Below are 16676 nucleotides of genomic sequence, written 5' to 3'. Positions count from 1 at the left end.
GGTCTTGTAAATTTGCAAGGAATCAATACAGATTTTGCTAGGAAAAAAGCCTGTCACTAATGTGTAACATTTTAAACCAGAAAGTTTTTTGGGTGGGGTCATGTTACATGTTCAAAGCTATATTCTCAGCTATCAGATCTCCTTAGAGCTTTTGATTTCACATAAAAGCAGTACTTAAAGATAAGTATAAAGGTAATGTGATGGGGAAGGATGACAGCGGCTGATCTTGTAATTTAAAAAATGTATTAGCTTTTAGACTAGCTTCATGCTAAAAATCATGAGATGCACAGATTGTTAACGATTAACAGCTATGATTGTCATAATGAGGTAGGCCCCACCTAGTGTGAAGTAAAAAAATTTTAAAGTCACAGTCAAAATTTAGAAATGGTACAATAATTATTTGTGTTTCTTTTTTAGGAAGTAAAGATTCTCAAAGAAGATCTAGCAACTAGATTGAACAGTAATGAAACCGCTGAAATACTAAAGGAGAAAGATGAACAAATTAAAGGATTAATGGAGGAAGGTGGGTATTAGTTTCTTAAAAACAGTTCCTGGGAAACTAGCTACATATGTTACTTCAAATGTCTGATCACTTTAAAGTTATTCTGTAAGAAATACTTTTCGACTACAACCCTTACTGGAAAGGGAAGAATAGATTCCCTCTTCAAACCTATCTTTTCAACAAACAATTCAGGGTGTGAAAATTTTAATGGCTTATGAAAGGGTAAAACTAGGTGTGTGTAGCCCTCCAAAAAGGTGGAATAACAAGGCTTTAGCCCTGAGTTACACAAACCAGTTGATGTGCATCTTAGACCTTGACAGCTGCTTCTGAGATACAGTCGTACCTTGGTTCCCAAACAGAATCCTTTCCGGAAGCTTCCTGCACTCAATTGGAGGCCGTGTCGAACATTCGGGTTTAAAAAAACATTTCAAACTGGAACACTCACCTCCGGGTTTGTGGTGTTCGGGAGCCAAAACATTTGAGTCACAAGGCGTTTGAGAACCAAGGTACGACTGTACAATGTTAACCCTAGGCTCAGTTGCAACTAAATTTTCCTCTCATGCTGTTTCTACAAGAGTAATGTTAAAAGGAGAAGCAAGTTTCAATCGTATATTCAAAGAACGTCTGTATCGTTGCCCAGTTGAGGCTGTCCTAGCCTAGTGAGACAAACATGAGCAGGAAGGAGCAACAGTGAACCTCTGGCTCAGCAGGCCATTCCCCCTACCCTCCTCCTTTGTGGGTGGGAGGACTTCAGCAATGTTTAGTTTCAGTTTCAAAACAAGCCAGACTCAGACCATGGTTTAAGAATATGACTTCTTTAAATGGACCATAGAGTTAAGTTACAAGCACTGGTCTGGATGACATAACGTGCTAGAATTCAGGGAAACTCAGAAGTGAATGTCAAAGTCTTCCTGGCTTCATGTCTAGCTAAATCACGGTTTAGCGTAATGTGTGAATACTTCTTATGTGTGCTTTAGAGCATTTGTGGTAGCTTTGGATCCTGCTTATTTTTATTTTTATTTTACACAAGCTTTTGTACACTACACCTGTTATCTTTTCATAGGCTCCCAGTTGGCTTCTGTGAATGGGGACATAGATAGGCTTTAGATCTGATCCATTAGGGCTCTTATTGTGTTTTCTATCAGAGTAGACAGCAAACACCTCTGCGGATACTGTTGGATTTTTCTTTGCTCATATAAGGCTAAATGTTTATTTAGGCAAAGGAATAAACTGAGATGCCTGCAAATCTTTGGATAAAAACTTTTAGTATCATATATATATATATATATATATATATATATATATCCAGTAGGACCTTAGAGACCAACTAAGTTTGTTCTTGGTATAAGCTTTTGTGTGCATGCACACTTCTTCAGAAACTTAGTTGGTCTCTAAGGTGCTACTGGACAATTAGTATTTTATATATATATATTTTGACTGTGTCAGACCAACACAGCTACCTACCTGAATTTATAAATATATGTTACTTCAAGATTGATGCATAGGGTTTGGGTCTTTAGTCTTACCTGATTATATCTATCCCAGTTCACATGCCAGGGAAATTATGTACATGGCTTCAAGTCATTTTTATGATCATAGTCCTCACTGGCGATTAAGTTAGTTTACATGCCCTTTCACAGCCCATTTGCCCAAATAATTGGAAGTTAAAAAATCAGAATATGAAGAGTCATAGTCCTAATGTTAAATATGCATTTATCCCCGTTCACCAGATCTATCTTTCTTTTCAGGAGAAAAGCTTTCAAAACAACAGTTGCAAAATTCTAACATCATTAAGAAGCTAAGGGCAAAGGAAAAGGAAAGAGAAAAAACAAATACAAAGCAGAATAAAAAGATTACGGAATTAGAAGAAGAGTTACAGCATTTGAAACAGGTTGGGTAAATTTTTAGACATGGCATTGGAAGGGTTTGCATGCCTTTTATCTATATGTGAATTCACTTATTATTATTTTTTAAAATGTGTAACCTGCCTCTTAAGAATCAAGCAGGCTTACAACAGGATTTTTTTAACCCAGTAAAATATAAAGCCATAGTGCTCAAAGAGCAGCCATATTATTTTCAGAATTCTCTCCAAAAATGGAAAAAAACAAAATAGCTCTGAATCTTATTGTGAAAGCCTTGCCACAGCCTTGTGGTCAAAGCTATGCTTCTTGCAGCAGATGTATTCAGCTTATGTAGTGAGGGCAGATGGAGTCGGGACTGTTCATAGAGCATAGTTTACCATGTTTCCCTCATGGGAAGAAGCTGTATTGGGTATATAAATAAATCTCTAAGGGTGAGAACCAGCACCTTGAATTGTTCCTGGAGGAAAATTGATAGCTGTTGCTGGTTTTATTGCTCCTTCTATCTGCTCTTTTAGTTATTCAGTAGTTTCATTTTTTTTAATTTTTTTTTTTTTTGCATTCTTGGAAGCTTCAACTGAAAGGCTGCTTACAAATATTTTAAATGAATAAATAGAACCAGTTGAATGTGTACTATGAAGAGGCAGAAATTTTGCATCAGTTGAAGCTTTTTTGACAACAAACACACATGAAAATGTCATGGGACTGTATCCAATTTTAGCTTTGCACTAGTGAAAGCACCACTGCTAGTGCAAGGCAGGGCCGTCATTTTCATCAGTCTTCCTCTCACTAACTACAGCCCTCTGTGTCATATCACACACTGTTCCAGAGGGCCCCCAACCCCCAGAAGACACATTTGGAGTGCACAGAAGGCTGCACTGAGTAAGAGCGGTCAGCAAAACACAGGAGTCCTGCCTTGCACAAGTAGAGGTTCTTGTATTATTGCAAAGCCACTACTGAATACAACCCATGGACCAGAAATAGACTGATTCATCCATTCTTAACTGCAGCGCACAATTTAGTAGCTAAGTCCACCAGTTTCAACACAGTCACTGCAAATGTGTGCCCATTTCAGATGCCAAAAAAGTGTAAAGGCGCAGAGACACACAATTAGGTTTAACCTTCTTTGTTAGTGTAATGATATTTTCTGTAAAACTTTTTGTGAAGCTTCTGAATCATTTTCCTTCATTGCTTATATTTTTCCTTAGTCTAGCTTTCGATAAAGATAGCAGCTGTTTTCTGTGCAGAGTGATTTTTAAAGCTCTGTAAAGAGAAGTTAAGCAATAAGTTGTGATGCCTTTTCATTGTAACAGGTGTTGGATGGCAAAGAAGAAGTTGAAAAGCGGCACAGGGAGAGCATCAAGCAGCTAAGCAGTGTGGTTGAACGGCAAGAGAAGGATATTACCAGACTCCAGACGGATCTTGAGGATCTTGAAGAGAAGAACCGAAGTGTGCAGGCAGCTCTTGATAGTGCATACAAGTAAGTCAATGTCCATAAAAATGGTCAAGAACAGATATTTGTTGTGCCTGGAAGACAACATTCTCTTTTAGGTTTCCCCAGTATTTGCAGTACTGTGCATTTTGTTTTCCTGTTGGATTTTTAAATACATAAACATAGGATGGTGTTCAACTAAGTTTTACTCAAGAGTGGACTTATTAAAAAGAATGGACGTAGTCATGTCCATCAATTTCAATGCATACCTACGTTTAAAACACATATTTTTCACAGGGAACTTGCAGATCTTCACAGAGCCAATGCTGCGAAAGACTGTGAGGCACAAGAAGCAGCATTAAGCCATGAACTGAAAGTGAAGGAGCAGCTGGGCTTAGCTCTAGAGAAGGCCCAAGAGGAGGCTCGCCAGCAACAAGAGGCTTTAGCAATTCAGGTCAGTGTTGGGTACAACTAAAGTTTGCAAGTGTTTTTCTTTTGCCAGTTGTATATGCTGTAATGCTTACATGTCATAGCAGTGCAGCCTGAAAACCACATTATAAGTGATTCCCAGAAAGATCTAATTCAACATGTACTTGGCATAATTACAAATAGGAATGAATGAAGCAGAGGGACATGCTTTAAAATTACATAGAAAGCCACTGAAATGCTGCAAATCTTAAGGGGAAAAGTGTGTTTTATAGAGCGAAAAATAGGGTATTTGAAACAGGATGCACTTGCTCTTTGTGTTGCAGCTACAGCATAGTGGTAAAGTAATGATGATAACTCCTTAAGCAACCTAATGGTGTTCTGGGTATGATAATCAGAATTATAGGAAGTGCCAACTGGTGTTGATACATGATAAAAGGCCATTGGAGTGTTAGATCTGCATATTCAATTCGGCATACTGTATTTGTATCCCTGTATTGCAGGTGACAGACTTGAGAGTGGCCCTGCAACGTGCAGAACAACAAACGGCTAGAAAGGAGGATTATTTGCGCCAGGAAATTAGTGAACTTCAGCAGGTACTCTGGCAGATTGTTTTCTGAGATCTGTCTCTTTTTTGCCTCTTACAAATGCTAGGGAAAAAATTGTTTTCTAATTCACGAACGGTTGACTGTTGATCCTCCTTCCAGTGATCCATAACAGGAAATTTTAAAAGGGAGCACATGGCTACTTTTAATTTGGGCAGAGAGTTAAAAACAGGCATGCTCTACTGAACATTCAAGATTTATCAATCAGTTTGGACTTCTTGGATTTTCAGTTTCAATAACAAGCAGTGTATGACTACTGTATTTAGCAAAGCAACAAATATCTCTGTGGTTTGGACTTGTGCAGAGCCTTGATAGTCTTGCCAGTGGCCAGCAGGTGGGGCTCAGTCCCATAGATAACACCTTCCTCCTTCTAATAACTAGGAGAAGCAATTGTGCAAAATAAGCAAAATAGGTAGGTGTTCAATTGTATATTGTAGCTGAGCAGCAAAATCCAACTTTTCATTGTGCAGTTAAATGATTTGTGGCACAGCAAAAGGTATACTGCTTAAAGCTTCTGCTGTCTGTAATACCATACTGCTTACTTGCTAACTTTTTTTTGCAGTACATTAACGAAAACTTTTCAGTAAACGGAGGACGTGGCACAATACTGTATTTGCCTGAATAGGGATAAAGCTTCAGATGGTTCTGTTCCTGGTATTTTAGGGCTTAAAGTAGTGCTTACCCAATTTATAATTTCAGAGACTTCAGGAAGCGGAGACTCGCAACCAGGAGCTGAGTCAAAGTGTTACATCTGCTACAAGGCCCCTGCTCCGACAGATAGAAAACCTGCAAGCAACCTTGGGAGCACAGACCTTGTCATGGGAGAAGTTAGAGAAGAATCTCTCTGATAGGCTTGGTAAGGCAAAAGTTGTTGGTCAGTGGGATTTTTTGCGGGGGAGGGGACGAGTCTCAAGAGCTTCCAGGCATAGCACAAAATTAATGGATATGAATGGGAACTCATGATTATGCAGGCACACACAGAGAGAGAATAGGAGATGCAGGCATGTTTCTGGGATATGTGTTCTGATGGTGCATCTAACGATATGGCAGGGATCTACAGAAGCCTATGTGTGACCAGAAAACACTAAAGCACAGTTGCATGTGGTTCTGATTTTGCTTCTCTGGTTACAGCTTCTTCTGCTCCCAGCCCAAGTGGGTGGAAAACTAGCCTGACTAGGTACCATTGATCTCCTGTGCAGTCTGTATCTGAATCTGGCTCAGTTTATTCCTCCCCCCCTCCCCAATCTTTCTTAGAATGGGAAAACAACCTAGGCAGTGATCCAGCCAGTGTCTAAAGGGAACCATCTGTGCCTTAAATCCATAGCCCTTTGTATGTGACATACCTAAGAGCCATTTTCGATATATGTTGTTGTTGTTTAGTCATTTAGTCATGTCCGACTCTTCATGATCCCATGGACCAGAGCACGCCAGGCACTCCTGTCTTCCACTGCCTCCCGCAGTTTGGTTCGATATATACATGCATTTAATGTGATAATAGCTTTGGGGGAGAGGTCATAAAGTTACCAGAAGCTACACTCCCCTCCTAAGAACACAAGAAGAGACTGCTGGATCAGACTGATGGCCTATCTAGTCCAGCATCCTGTTCTGACAGTGGCCAACCAGAAGCCTATGGGAAAGCAGCAAGCAGCACAAGAACGTTCTCCCCTCCTGTGGTTTCTAGCAACTAGTATTCGGAAGTATTGCTGTCTCCAGCTGTGGAGGCAGAGCATAGCCATCCATCATGGCTAGTAGCCATTTATAGCCCTCTCCTCCATAAATTTGTAAATTCTAACTACTAATGTTCTCTTACTGTTAGGGGAATCTCAGACTGCCTTGGCAGCACAGGCTGAAAGAGAACGCGCTGCTACAGAGGAACTTCTTGCCAATAAAATCCAGCTTTCTTCCACTGAGTCACAAAATAGCCTCCTAAGGCAAGAAAATACCCGCCTTCAAGCACAACTTGAGACAGAGAAAGCCAGGCTTAAGAAACTAGAAAATGAAAACAATCGGTAAGTTGCTTCTAAAGTTTACAACAGTTTCTCTGAAAGCGTACAACACAATTGAAATAGCTAGGTGGGGTGTAATGAACAATGCTACTTTAAAAATTTAATACTTCTTTAACACTATATTTTATTCTATTTTTTGTGCCACTTGTATGGCCGCTCAGTAATATTGTTTTCTTAGGGTCTCAGATGCTTTCAGGATACATGCATTCTATTGGGAGCATTTTTCCTAATGCCGTAGAAAGCAGAAAGTGACAACGTATACTGCAGGCATGGGAAACCTGTGGCTTGCCGGATGTCCTTGGACTTGCAGCTGCCATTAGCCGCAGCCAGATTGGCCAAGCACAATGTATATTGTTCTCTTAAAAATGGTTACATTTGTTGTGTGAGTGCTGCTACCAGCATAGTGTGTTTACCAATAAAACCATCTCACCAGCAGTGCAAATAATACAGGTTACTTGGTGATCCCATGTGCAACCAACTGGCATGCTGCAGTTCATATGGGCCTGTTTTCCATTTTGCAAGTTCTATATAATCTTGACTGCCAGACACAATACAGTGGTATCTCGGTTCTCAAACGAAATCCATTTTGAAAGCCCTTTCGGTTTCTGAAACGTTCAAAAACCGAGGCGCGGCTTCCCATTGGTTGCAAGAGCTTCTTGCACTCAGTGGAAGCTGTGTCGCACGTTTGGGTTCCAAAAAACATTTGAAAACGGAAGCATTTACTTCTGGGTTTTCAGTGTTCGAGAACCAAAACATATGACAACAGAGGAGTTCGGGAACCGAGGTTCCACTGTAGTAAATCTCTCATTCTACTTCAGTGCATTTATTTCATTTTATTTTTTAAAGTTTTTTTTTATTGAAATAAGTACAAACAAAGCTATACAATAAAAATAGTAGAAGAACAAAAACAGTATGTTTATAATAAGATCCCTCCTATTTACTGAGATTGTACATGTGTTTTCTCGCTCTTGGCGCAGGTATGAAGTCGAGCTGGAAAACCTTAAAGAAGAGTATGTGAAAACTGTTGGAGAGGCAAAGAAAGAAAAGGTTTTGATATATTCTTTGATAATAACATTGCTTTCGCAAATAAGATTTCTCAGTGAATAACTACATCTTTTTTTGTTTTCTGAAGACGCTGCTAGCTACTCAGCTGGAAATGGAGAAAATGAAAGTTGAGCAGGAAAAGAAGAAAGCAATTTTTGTACAAGAAACTGCGAGAGAAAAGGTGCTTGTTCATGTTAACCACTTTCCATAGTTCTTGGAAACAAAGCAAGCCTTAAATGAGCACACAAAGCAGTTGTCAGGCGAGATGGTAGCTTTCTGGGATCTTCATTTCTGTGTTCCACTCTTGATAGTGCCATACACTATATACAATATAAATTCTGGTTTAGTTGTCTGTAATAACAACACAACTGTTGTTGTTATTATTTGTATACCACTCTGCACCCAAAGATCCCAGGGTGGTTCACAATAGAAATTGTCATGGCAGTGGGCCACAACCTCTTATTTTGTGGGCTTTATACTTCCTTCTGGGACCTTAAGTCACACTCCCTGAACCTTCCCTTTCCCTTGGGTTTCTCGTTGGCCTTCAATCCTGAGAATATTCCCTCCTTATTTTAGTTTGCTCTTGGACACATTTGGGGATGCTCCATTAGTTTGTTCTTCACTTGAGGATACTGAAGAAGTCTTTATGTTACATATACAATGTAAATATCTACACTGACAAAAAAAAGCAAGCATGCTGCTCTTTCATCAGCAGTGTGTCCGATGCTGAAATGACATTAGGGTTTCATTCTGCTCTGTGTGATTACTAAATGAAGTTACTTTGCTTCAAATAATGAGCAAGTTCTGTAGATGATGTGACTTTGGAAGCTGAAGGAGCAGATTAAGCAGTGCTATCAAGTCCATTTTGTTGCTTAATTTATTGAAGTTACAAGTGAATTGCCTAACAGGAGATCTTGTGTTTGTCATGTTTTCATCATCATCTTAGTGAGTATTTCAAAGTAGGTAAATTCTTTGCACTAATATTGTTCTTCTCTTTGGATATTGTACATTTTCTCTTAGGAGCGTAAATTATACACTTCATCAACAATGGAAACTGTCTCAAGCACTCCAACTCTGTCACGTTCAAGCTCAATAAGTGGGGTTGATATGGCAGGACTCCAGGCATCCTTTGTATCCCAGGTATTGTTCCATGTATCATTTGATCTTTATTTGCTCCTTCAGTGTCTTTTTTTATTAATATCATTGTGCTGTCTTAATTGTTTTCTTGAATCCAGCAAAACCTCACTGTTAAAATGAGAGCAGGTAGTTTGAAGTAGTTTCACCAGTTCATGTGACGCTATAGGGCAACACATAGAAGGTTAAATATTTTATATTTGCTGGTAATTAGGAAATTAACTATGGGACGCGGGTGGCGCTATGGGTTAAACCACAGAGCCTAGGACTTGCCGATCAGAAGGTCGGCGGTTCAAATCCTCGTGACGGGGTGAGCTCCCGTTGATCGGTCCCTGCTCCTGCCAACCTAGCAGTTCGAAAGCACGTCAAAGTGCAAGTAGATAAATACTTCTCCGGTGGGAAGCTAAAGGGCGTTTCCGTGCGCTGCTATGGTTCGCTAGAACCGGCTTAGTCATGCTGGCCACATGACCCGGAAGCTGTATGCCGGCTCCATTGGCCAATAAAGCGAGATGAGCGCCGCAACCCCAGAGTCGCTCACGCCTGGACCTCATGGTCAGGGGTCCCTTTACCTTTACCTTAGGAAATTAACTTGCTTCTCTTTGCCTATGTGGTACGTTTTGGCTCTCAAGAAGAAATTCCACCTTGGATGAAATCTGATGAGAGCTTAACTGACAGGTCTTGGGTATAGCCTTTTATCAATATCAGAAGATGAAATGATTTAAATGTGGTATTTTCTTTCTGGAACATTACTTCGACAAACCACTGAATATATATATTTGCTAACAAAAACTGCAAAGACCATTTTTTAAATATATACATGAAATGCTTTCCAAACAGTTCAGTCCTCAGCAACCCTGTGATGGTGATTAGGATGCTAAATATTGAATGGCCAGGGGTTATCACATGAACTTCATGGCTGAGCAGGGTTTCGAATCCACTTCTCCTTGATCCACCATACCAAACTGGCTGTCTTCACTTGCTTTTGCAAGCGCTGTTTAAACATAAAAAAGTTAACATTCTAGTGTCAATCTTGAAAGTTGTATCATTCTTTAGGTACAAAATAATAACTTGCATACTGCTAAGTATTCAGTTTCATGGGTGTATCACAATTTTTATTGCAGGATGACCAACATGATCATTCCTTTGGTTCAGTGTCTACAAGTGGGAACAATCTATATGACGCAATGAGAATGGGAGCAGGCTCAAGCATTATTGAAAACCTACAGTCACAATTAAAATTGCGAGAGGGCGAGATTTCTCACCTACAGGTAACCTGTGTTGACCTGTGTGTCTAAACATAAGTAGGAATAGGTGTTCCATACGTGTGATATACCTACTTGATAGACAGATGTGATCAGTTCATTTTTATGGGCTTGTTTTGCCAGAGTTCAGTCTTTGGCCTAATACATCCAGTATTGTCAGTCCATTGGGGGATCCCCCCAGAGCAAATTCTAGAGGGTTCCCCAACCTCCAAAAAAATTTGGGGCATACCAGGGCTAGCAACAGGATGAGAGGAGCCTGGAAAAGTCTTGTGTGAACACAGACACTTTGATCGCTGTTGAACAAATTATAGAAATGGTTCAGAAACATTTTAGTGGGTTGTTCCAACACGTGGCGCAGTGAGAAAAATATAGTGAAATACTGCAGTAACTTGTAGGAAGTAACTACTGTAAGAGGTTAGCTACCATAATAGGTGTTTGTAAGTTCTTCCATTTTTCAGGCTCATGAGCTGCTGTAATACTTTCCAGTTAGCAGAGGGACCAGCACAGTTTCAATTCTCTTATTTTGTCCTCTGAATCCAAATCCTTGTGTATTGATGCTACATCAGAACAAGAGATGGAACTTCGTAATTTATTGTAGGCACACAATAAATGTATATGCCAGTTATAATTTGAAACCTTGTTTTGCTTTGTAGGAATGGTTTACCTTAATCCCTTCATTTTATTTATTTATTTAAACAAATATATTTATTTTATTTTATACTTCACGCTCAAAGTGGCTGACAACAAAGAAACGGGTGCGTTTCAAACAAACACTACAAAACCAGTTTCACAATAACGTAGCAAAACAGCAACATAGCAACCATTTCATAACAACGTAACAAAACAAGAGCAAGAATAATAACAAAAAAAATACACAATAGTATAAAATAAAGCAACATGCAGCATCCAATGGCAAAAATAACAAGGCAGCTTCACAGTTTTACCTTAGTCCTAGAAACATCTGTTCCATGATGTTGCTCACAGTCCCTCTTCTGCAGCAGCTTCTTATAAGGCTTTCAAGGGCAAGGGGTGGGGTATCTGGAAACCCGACTTCCATGCATTATTCCTGTGAATACCAGAATACAGTGGTACCTCGGGTTAAGTACCTAATTCGTTCCGGAGGTCTGTTAACCTGAAACTGTTCTTAACCTGAAGCACCACTTTAGCTAATGGGGCCTCCTGCTGCTGCCGCACCACCGGAGCATGATTTCTGTTCTCATCCTGAAGCAAAGTTCTTAACCCGAGGTACTATTTCTGGGTTAGTGGAGTCTGTAACCTGAAGCGTATGTAACCTGAAGCTTATGTAACCTGAGGTACCACTGTACTTGTAATATGGGACATAAGCTTGCGAGCTTAACACTTTTAAGTGTTACTTTTAATGGAAACAAAATTAGTAACTTGGTAGAATTTTAACTGTCAAATATTTGTTACCTTAGCTGGAAATCGGAAACCTTGAAAGAACTCGGTCGGTAATGGCAGAAGAGCTGGTAAAGCTGACAAATCAAAATGATGACTTAGAAGAAAAAGTAAAGGAGATTCCCAAGCTACGTGCACAGCTAAGGGTAGGTAGCTTGTTTCTACGATGATATCTGAAATGTATGCAGCAGCCTCTGTAAATATGTCCCTGCTGTACATGTAAAGTGAAATGCTTTATTACAAAGTACAGCGAAAAGCAGTGCTTACGTTCCTAAACATACTAATAAATAATTTTCACTGAACACTACAAGAGTTACTTCTGAGGTAACTTCCAGGTAATTTCCAGGTTAGGAACCTGCAGCTAATGCAAAATGCAGTTTCTAGGGTCCTTAATGGGACATGCAACTTTGCACATATTACACCAGTGTCGATTTTCACCTAAAAAGGCCTATGTGACTCAGGATCCAAATACCCCGCAATGATCTTCTTTTTGGTGGCTTCCCATCTGCAGAATGCTCTCCCTGGTGTTGTCATTAACAGCTTTGGACACCAGGCTAAGGCTATCCTGTTTTACCAGGTTTTGGGTGGTTAATTTTGGATCATACCTTTGTATGATTCTTGCCTCTGTTGTGGTGCTCATCTTTTAGTGGGCTGGACTTTGATAGTACTGCTGGATGAACTTAGGGGAGCGGGTGAATGAACACTTCAATAAATTTTGTTTGCTTTATTTTGCTTCTTGCCAAAACTGATTTTAGCTGCTTCTGTATTTTATGTTGTTGAAAGTTGCCTTGAGAATTTTGTGTGTGTTTGTGAAGCGGCGAATAAATGCAGTAACTGTGTGTGGTTGGTATTGTTTTTGGCTACATAAAGATTGGCATTCAGAGAATTGACTTTTCTTTTAGTATATTCTATCTTGACATTCTAAAAGGTGTCTTAACAGCTCTTTTGTAAATGAGGAGAGCAAGTCATCAACTATTGGACTGTGTTGTTTCAGGATTTGGATCAGAGGTACAATACCATTCTCCAGATGTATGGTGAGAAAGCAGAGGAAGCAGAAGAACTGAGGTTGGACCTTGAAGATGTGAAAAATATGTACAAGACTCAGATTGATGAACTTCTAAAACAAAGGCATAGTTAATTATTGCTGATGTTGCAGCTTGCAAACGACGTTGCATTAAACTGTAGAAATGTTTATGTAAATGCAGATGAGTTGTAAAGAATTTGTACTATAGGATGATTATACTGTAGAGGGTTCGTACGTTGGCAAGAATGTTATGCTTTTGTGATGGCCAACTGTCAGCAATTAAATTATTTGTTAATATTTAAATTTTTATATCCATAGCTGAATGTTAATTAAAAGGCAGACCATCTTGTTGTCAATATAGTAAGTTGCAAATTAGTTTGCATAATGCTGATCATTCAGCAGCAGGAGCTTTTTAATTGCAGTTGCCTCACAGGGATGTAGCTGAATAATTTCACTGACAGTTTTTCATGGATATCCTAATGCTGATTCGTTCCTATCAAAATTAATATTTGGTGGAAAAAATATATTGATTTTTAAAATATAAATACCGATAGCAAATAATTGCTATCTGAAATAAAAGGCTTAGAATGCCTTTTAAGACTTTTTTAAAACAACCACCACCACCACCAATTAATATTTGGATTTATACTGTAGTGTTCTAACCAGGGTACTGGTGCCCACAAAGCCAGATAACTGCCTTTGCAGCCAACAATACAGGGTGACATTTAAAGTCTGGAAATCGGTATTGTATGGTAATAGCAACCAAGCTCCCTCCTATACAATAGATAACAATTCTACTGTTTCTTAAATGTTTGGCTGCATTCCAAAGCATAATCCACTGCCACATAGAAGTGGGCTGCCTAGCAGCTTCAATGGCTTTTAACTGTAGCAAAAAAAGAAGCAACATTTGCCTAAAAATCAGCAGTACTCTGGGGGATGAAAAGGAGCATGGTGTTTAAAAGTTTACATGTTGAAATGGTTGCACCTCTTCCTGTCATAGCCTAATTCTCACCATGTGTGTGAGTGCACTTTATTTTCAAAAGTGAATAAACTTGTTCCAGATGTTTCAAATGAACTCCAGTAGTTTAGAAACTATCTTTAGAAGGTGTTTGACAGAACATAAAAAAAGGAATAGCATCTTGAGTTGCCTTCCCAACTATTTAGCCTAAGCGAGACAGAAAACTCCCTAGTATCAGCCACATTCATAGAAGGACCTTTACATTATTGTGCTTTCTTAAAGTCATACTTTGTATGACAGCTATAAAAGGCCATTTCTGTTAAACTGACCTTAAGCTGTTTAAATGTTCAGGAAAATATGTGGTGTTGCTGCATTTATTTAGGATTTAAAAAGGTTTCCTCACAGGAATTGGAATTTTCATAGCTGAATTTACATGGAATTTTTAGTCTGATAAATAGATAAAATTTACGCATCCTGTCATGTTGGTATACAAGACCTATTTTTCCTGAACCAATTATCTACAGAGCTTTTATCAAGCATAAGGTGCATGGAAATTATAAGATTTTATTTGATACTTTGACACCACTTACCCTTAATTGCTTACCTTTGGTCCATGTCTATTTGGAAATCATGTGCTGTAACCTCCTGAGATCATACCACCATGTAATAGGAAACTGGGAGCCTTATACTGTTGGTCTGCCTGAGGAAAGCTAGTGTGTCAGGGAGAGAGCTTCTATTGTAGGCTTTTCCCTGACATATTAGGATTCTTCCTGATCCACTAATTTTCTGTGTGCAGGATTTCTTTTTTTGTTACATGACAGAACATTTAATGAAGCAGTTCCTCACCTATATTCTGAACTGCTACATTATCAGGAGGATTGTATCACTTTAATCTAATGATGGATATTTAAAGCATGCAATAATCTTCCTGATAAGAGACTAAATTACAGTCTAGTGTGAGAATTATTTGATTCAAAAAGAGGTTTGCATAATAGTTGATACTTACACAAACAAGCAAATGATGCCTGCTGACAGCAGAACTTACCAAGTGTTATTTTCCAAGAAGGCACTGCATTTTAGTACTTAAAGCCAATGCAAAATACAAATTGGAATGCTCCTGAAAACTCAATTTAAGACCTGAGAAACTTAAGTGCATGCTATTTTCATAATTTATATTTGGAATAAATTATCTCTGCATTTGAACTGGAGAATACAACCCCTGACTAGAACTTAGGTGTTTGCACTGGGAACAAAAAAGCTTAAGTCTTGCACCCAAAATTTTGCATCTTTTAGACCCCTTACCCACATGCTGCCTCTTCATGTTTAATACAAGTATTGGTTATGTAGCCCATGTTCCACCATAAAACACACAGACTTCCTTGTTCCTTTGCAGCCCTTTATCAATTTACCAATTGATGACAATTGGAAAGTGGAAAAAAATTACTTTTTGCAAGTGAGGTCTGTGAAATTTAGGCTCTCAAACTCTTGAAACGCATATGCAGTTTTCAAAAGCAACCAGACACTGGACATTTGTTTGCTCAGGACTTCTGGAAGTGCACCTGTATATTCCATCTCCCTATTCTGTTGACGTGCAAAAACTCTGTAGGCAGACGTGTGTGACTGTATTCATGTAAGTGAGAGCAGTGGGCTATTCATGTAAGTGGGAGCCGTGGGCTTCACAATGTTGGTGTGGAAAGCAATACTGCAAGAGAGAATTCCCTAGTGGACTGCAGAAGGAGACTTTGGTTTCTCAATGTATTGCTAGGCCCTCTTAATACTTTGTGGGAGTAAGTTAAGATCTCTAGTTAATAACTGGAAGAACAGTGTTATACAGTTGTTTAAATCTTCATTTCAGCTGTGTTAATATGGTTTGCCCTCTTAAGAATTGTTACATTTTTATAAAGGGCTGTAAAGTAGTTTAAATAAAGTATGTAGATGAATAATGTCACGGGAGTTAAGCTGTTAATGTAATGTAAATAATTTAAATATGTTTGACTCTTGGCCTGAGTAAAGTATTTGAGTTACCAGTGTTTATATTTTTCTTAAATATAAAAATGCATCCTGGTGGTTGAGATGTTGATAATAATAGCTTCCAAACAAAGAAGCAGTGGCAGAACGTAAAGTGAGTTCAACGGCTTGCGAGCCAATTTGCTGAAGGCTTCACCCAGCGGTGAGGATGTAGTGTAATACGTGAACACAGGTTCGCCTATATTAGAGCCAAACCTTGTTGGCATCTGTCTATCTTGAGAGACAATGGTGTGCACCTCCGGGGGTGAAGTGAAACCACCGTGTAGCAGCACCAAAGTGATCTCCCTGGGCTGAAAACCTGAGCTGTATGTATGGAGGTCCTGGGCTGCCCAGACAACAAGAAGACCACCCCCCAGTCTTGCTGATGTGATCCAAAGGAAAGCAAAGAAAAATGTTTGGCACCTGCTTGGCTGCAGGAGTTGCCGGAAGCAAGGGCAATCGGCTGCCCTGTTCTCTTTCAGCATGAGGGGAAGTCAGCGCCTCGCAATCGGCTGCCCTGGTCTCCCTCACGGTGAGGGAAGACAGCTCAGATCAGCAGCGTTATCAGTTGAGATCATCGTGCAATATCGGAGGTGCCATGAAATTGGCTGCCCTGCTTCACCCTCACCCCCCTGCATGAGGAGCGATATATTGCTACATATTGCTGCGTCAATACCGTTATCATGGTGTGATTTCGAAACCGATTTTGGTCAATATATTGAAAAATAACAGCACTAAAATAGACCATAAAATTTGTACAAAAATGACAAAAATTAGTTGAGGCAAGGGATGGAGCTGTGGACCCCCAGTTACATTCTGCAGACCCCTACACCAGTGTGGTGTAGTGGTTAAGTGCGACAGACGCATGTCTCCGCTCCTCCACATGCAGCTGCTGGGTGACCTTGGGCTAGTCACACTTCTCTGAAGTCTCTCAGCCCCACTCACCTCACAGAGTGTTTGTTGTGCGAGAGGAAGGGAAAGGAGAACGTTAGCCGCTTTGA

The 16676-nt window shown here is 39.5% G+C and overlaps 1 protein-coding gene across 1 annotated transcript in view; it reads left to right on the top strand.

Annotated features, from left to right (window-relative positions):
* Positions 1–15692, top strand: part of TMF1 (TATA element modulatory factor 1) — a 25482-nt gene extending 9790 nt beyond the window's left edge. The window contains exons 5-17 of the mRNA XM_083604067.1: positions 418–523; positions 2251–2393; positions 3675–3841; positions 4091–4247; positions 4723–4815; positions 5524–5680; positions 6641–6833; positions 7808–7877; positions 7963–8055; positions 8895–9014; positions 10130–10276; positions 11707–11832; positions 12681–15692. Of these exons, the coding sequence (XP_083460193.1) occupies positions 418–523; positions 2251–2393; positions 3675–3841; positions 4091–4247; positions 4723–4815; positions 5524–5680; positions 6641–6833; positions 7808–7877; positions 7963–8055; positions 8895–9014; positions 10130–10276; positions 11707–11832; positions 12681–12824 (1716 nt within the window). The 3' untranslated portion in view covers positions 12825–15692. The remainder of the gene's footprint in view (positions 1–417; positions 524–2250; positions 2394–3674; positions 3842–4090; positions 4248–4722; positions 4816–5523; positions 5681–6640; positions 6834–7807; positions 7878–7962; positions 8056–8894; positions 9015–10129; positions 10277–11706; positions 11833–12680) is intronic.
* The last annotated feature ends 984 nt before the right edge of the window (positions 15693–16676 follow it).

The sequence above is a fragment of the Podarcis filfolensis genome, assembly GCF_964270895.1.
Source record: "Podarcis filfolensis genome assembly, chromosome: 2".
NCBI classification, from domain to species: Eukaryota; Metazoa; Chordata; class Lepidosauria; order Squamata; family Lacertidae; genus Podarcis; species Podarcis filfolensis.
This window is presented reverse-complemented; position numbering and strand designations above follow the sequence as displayed.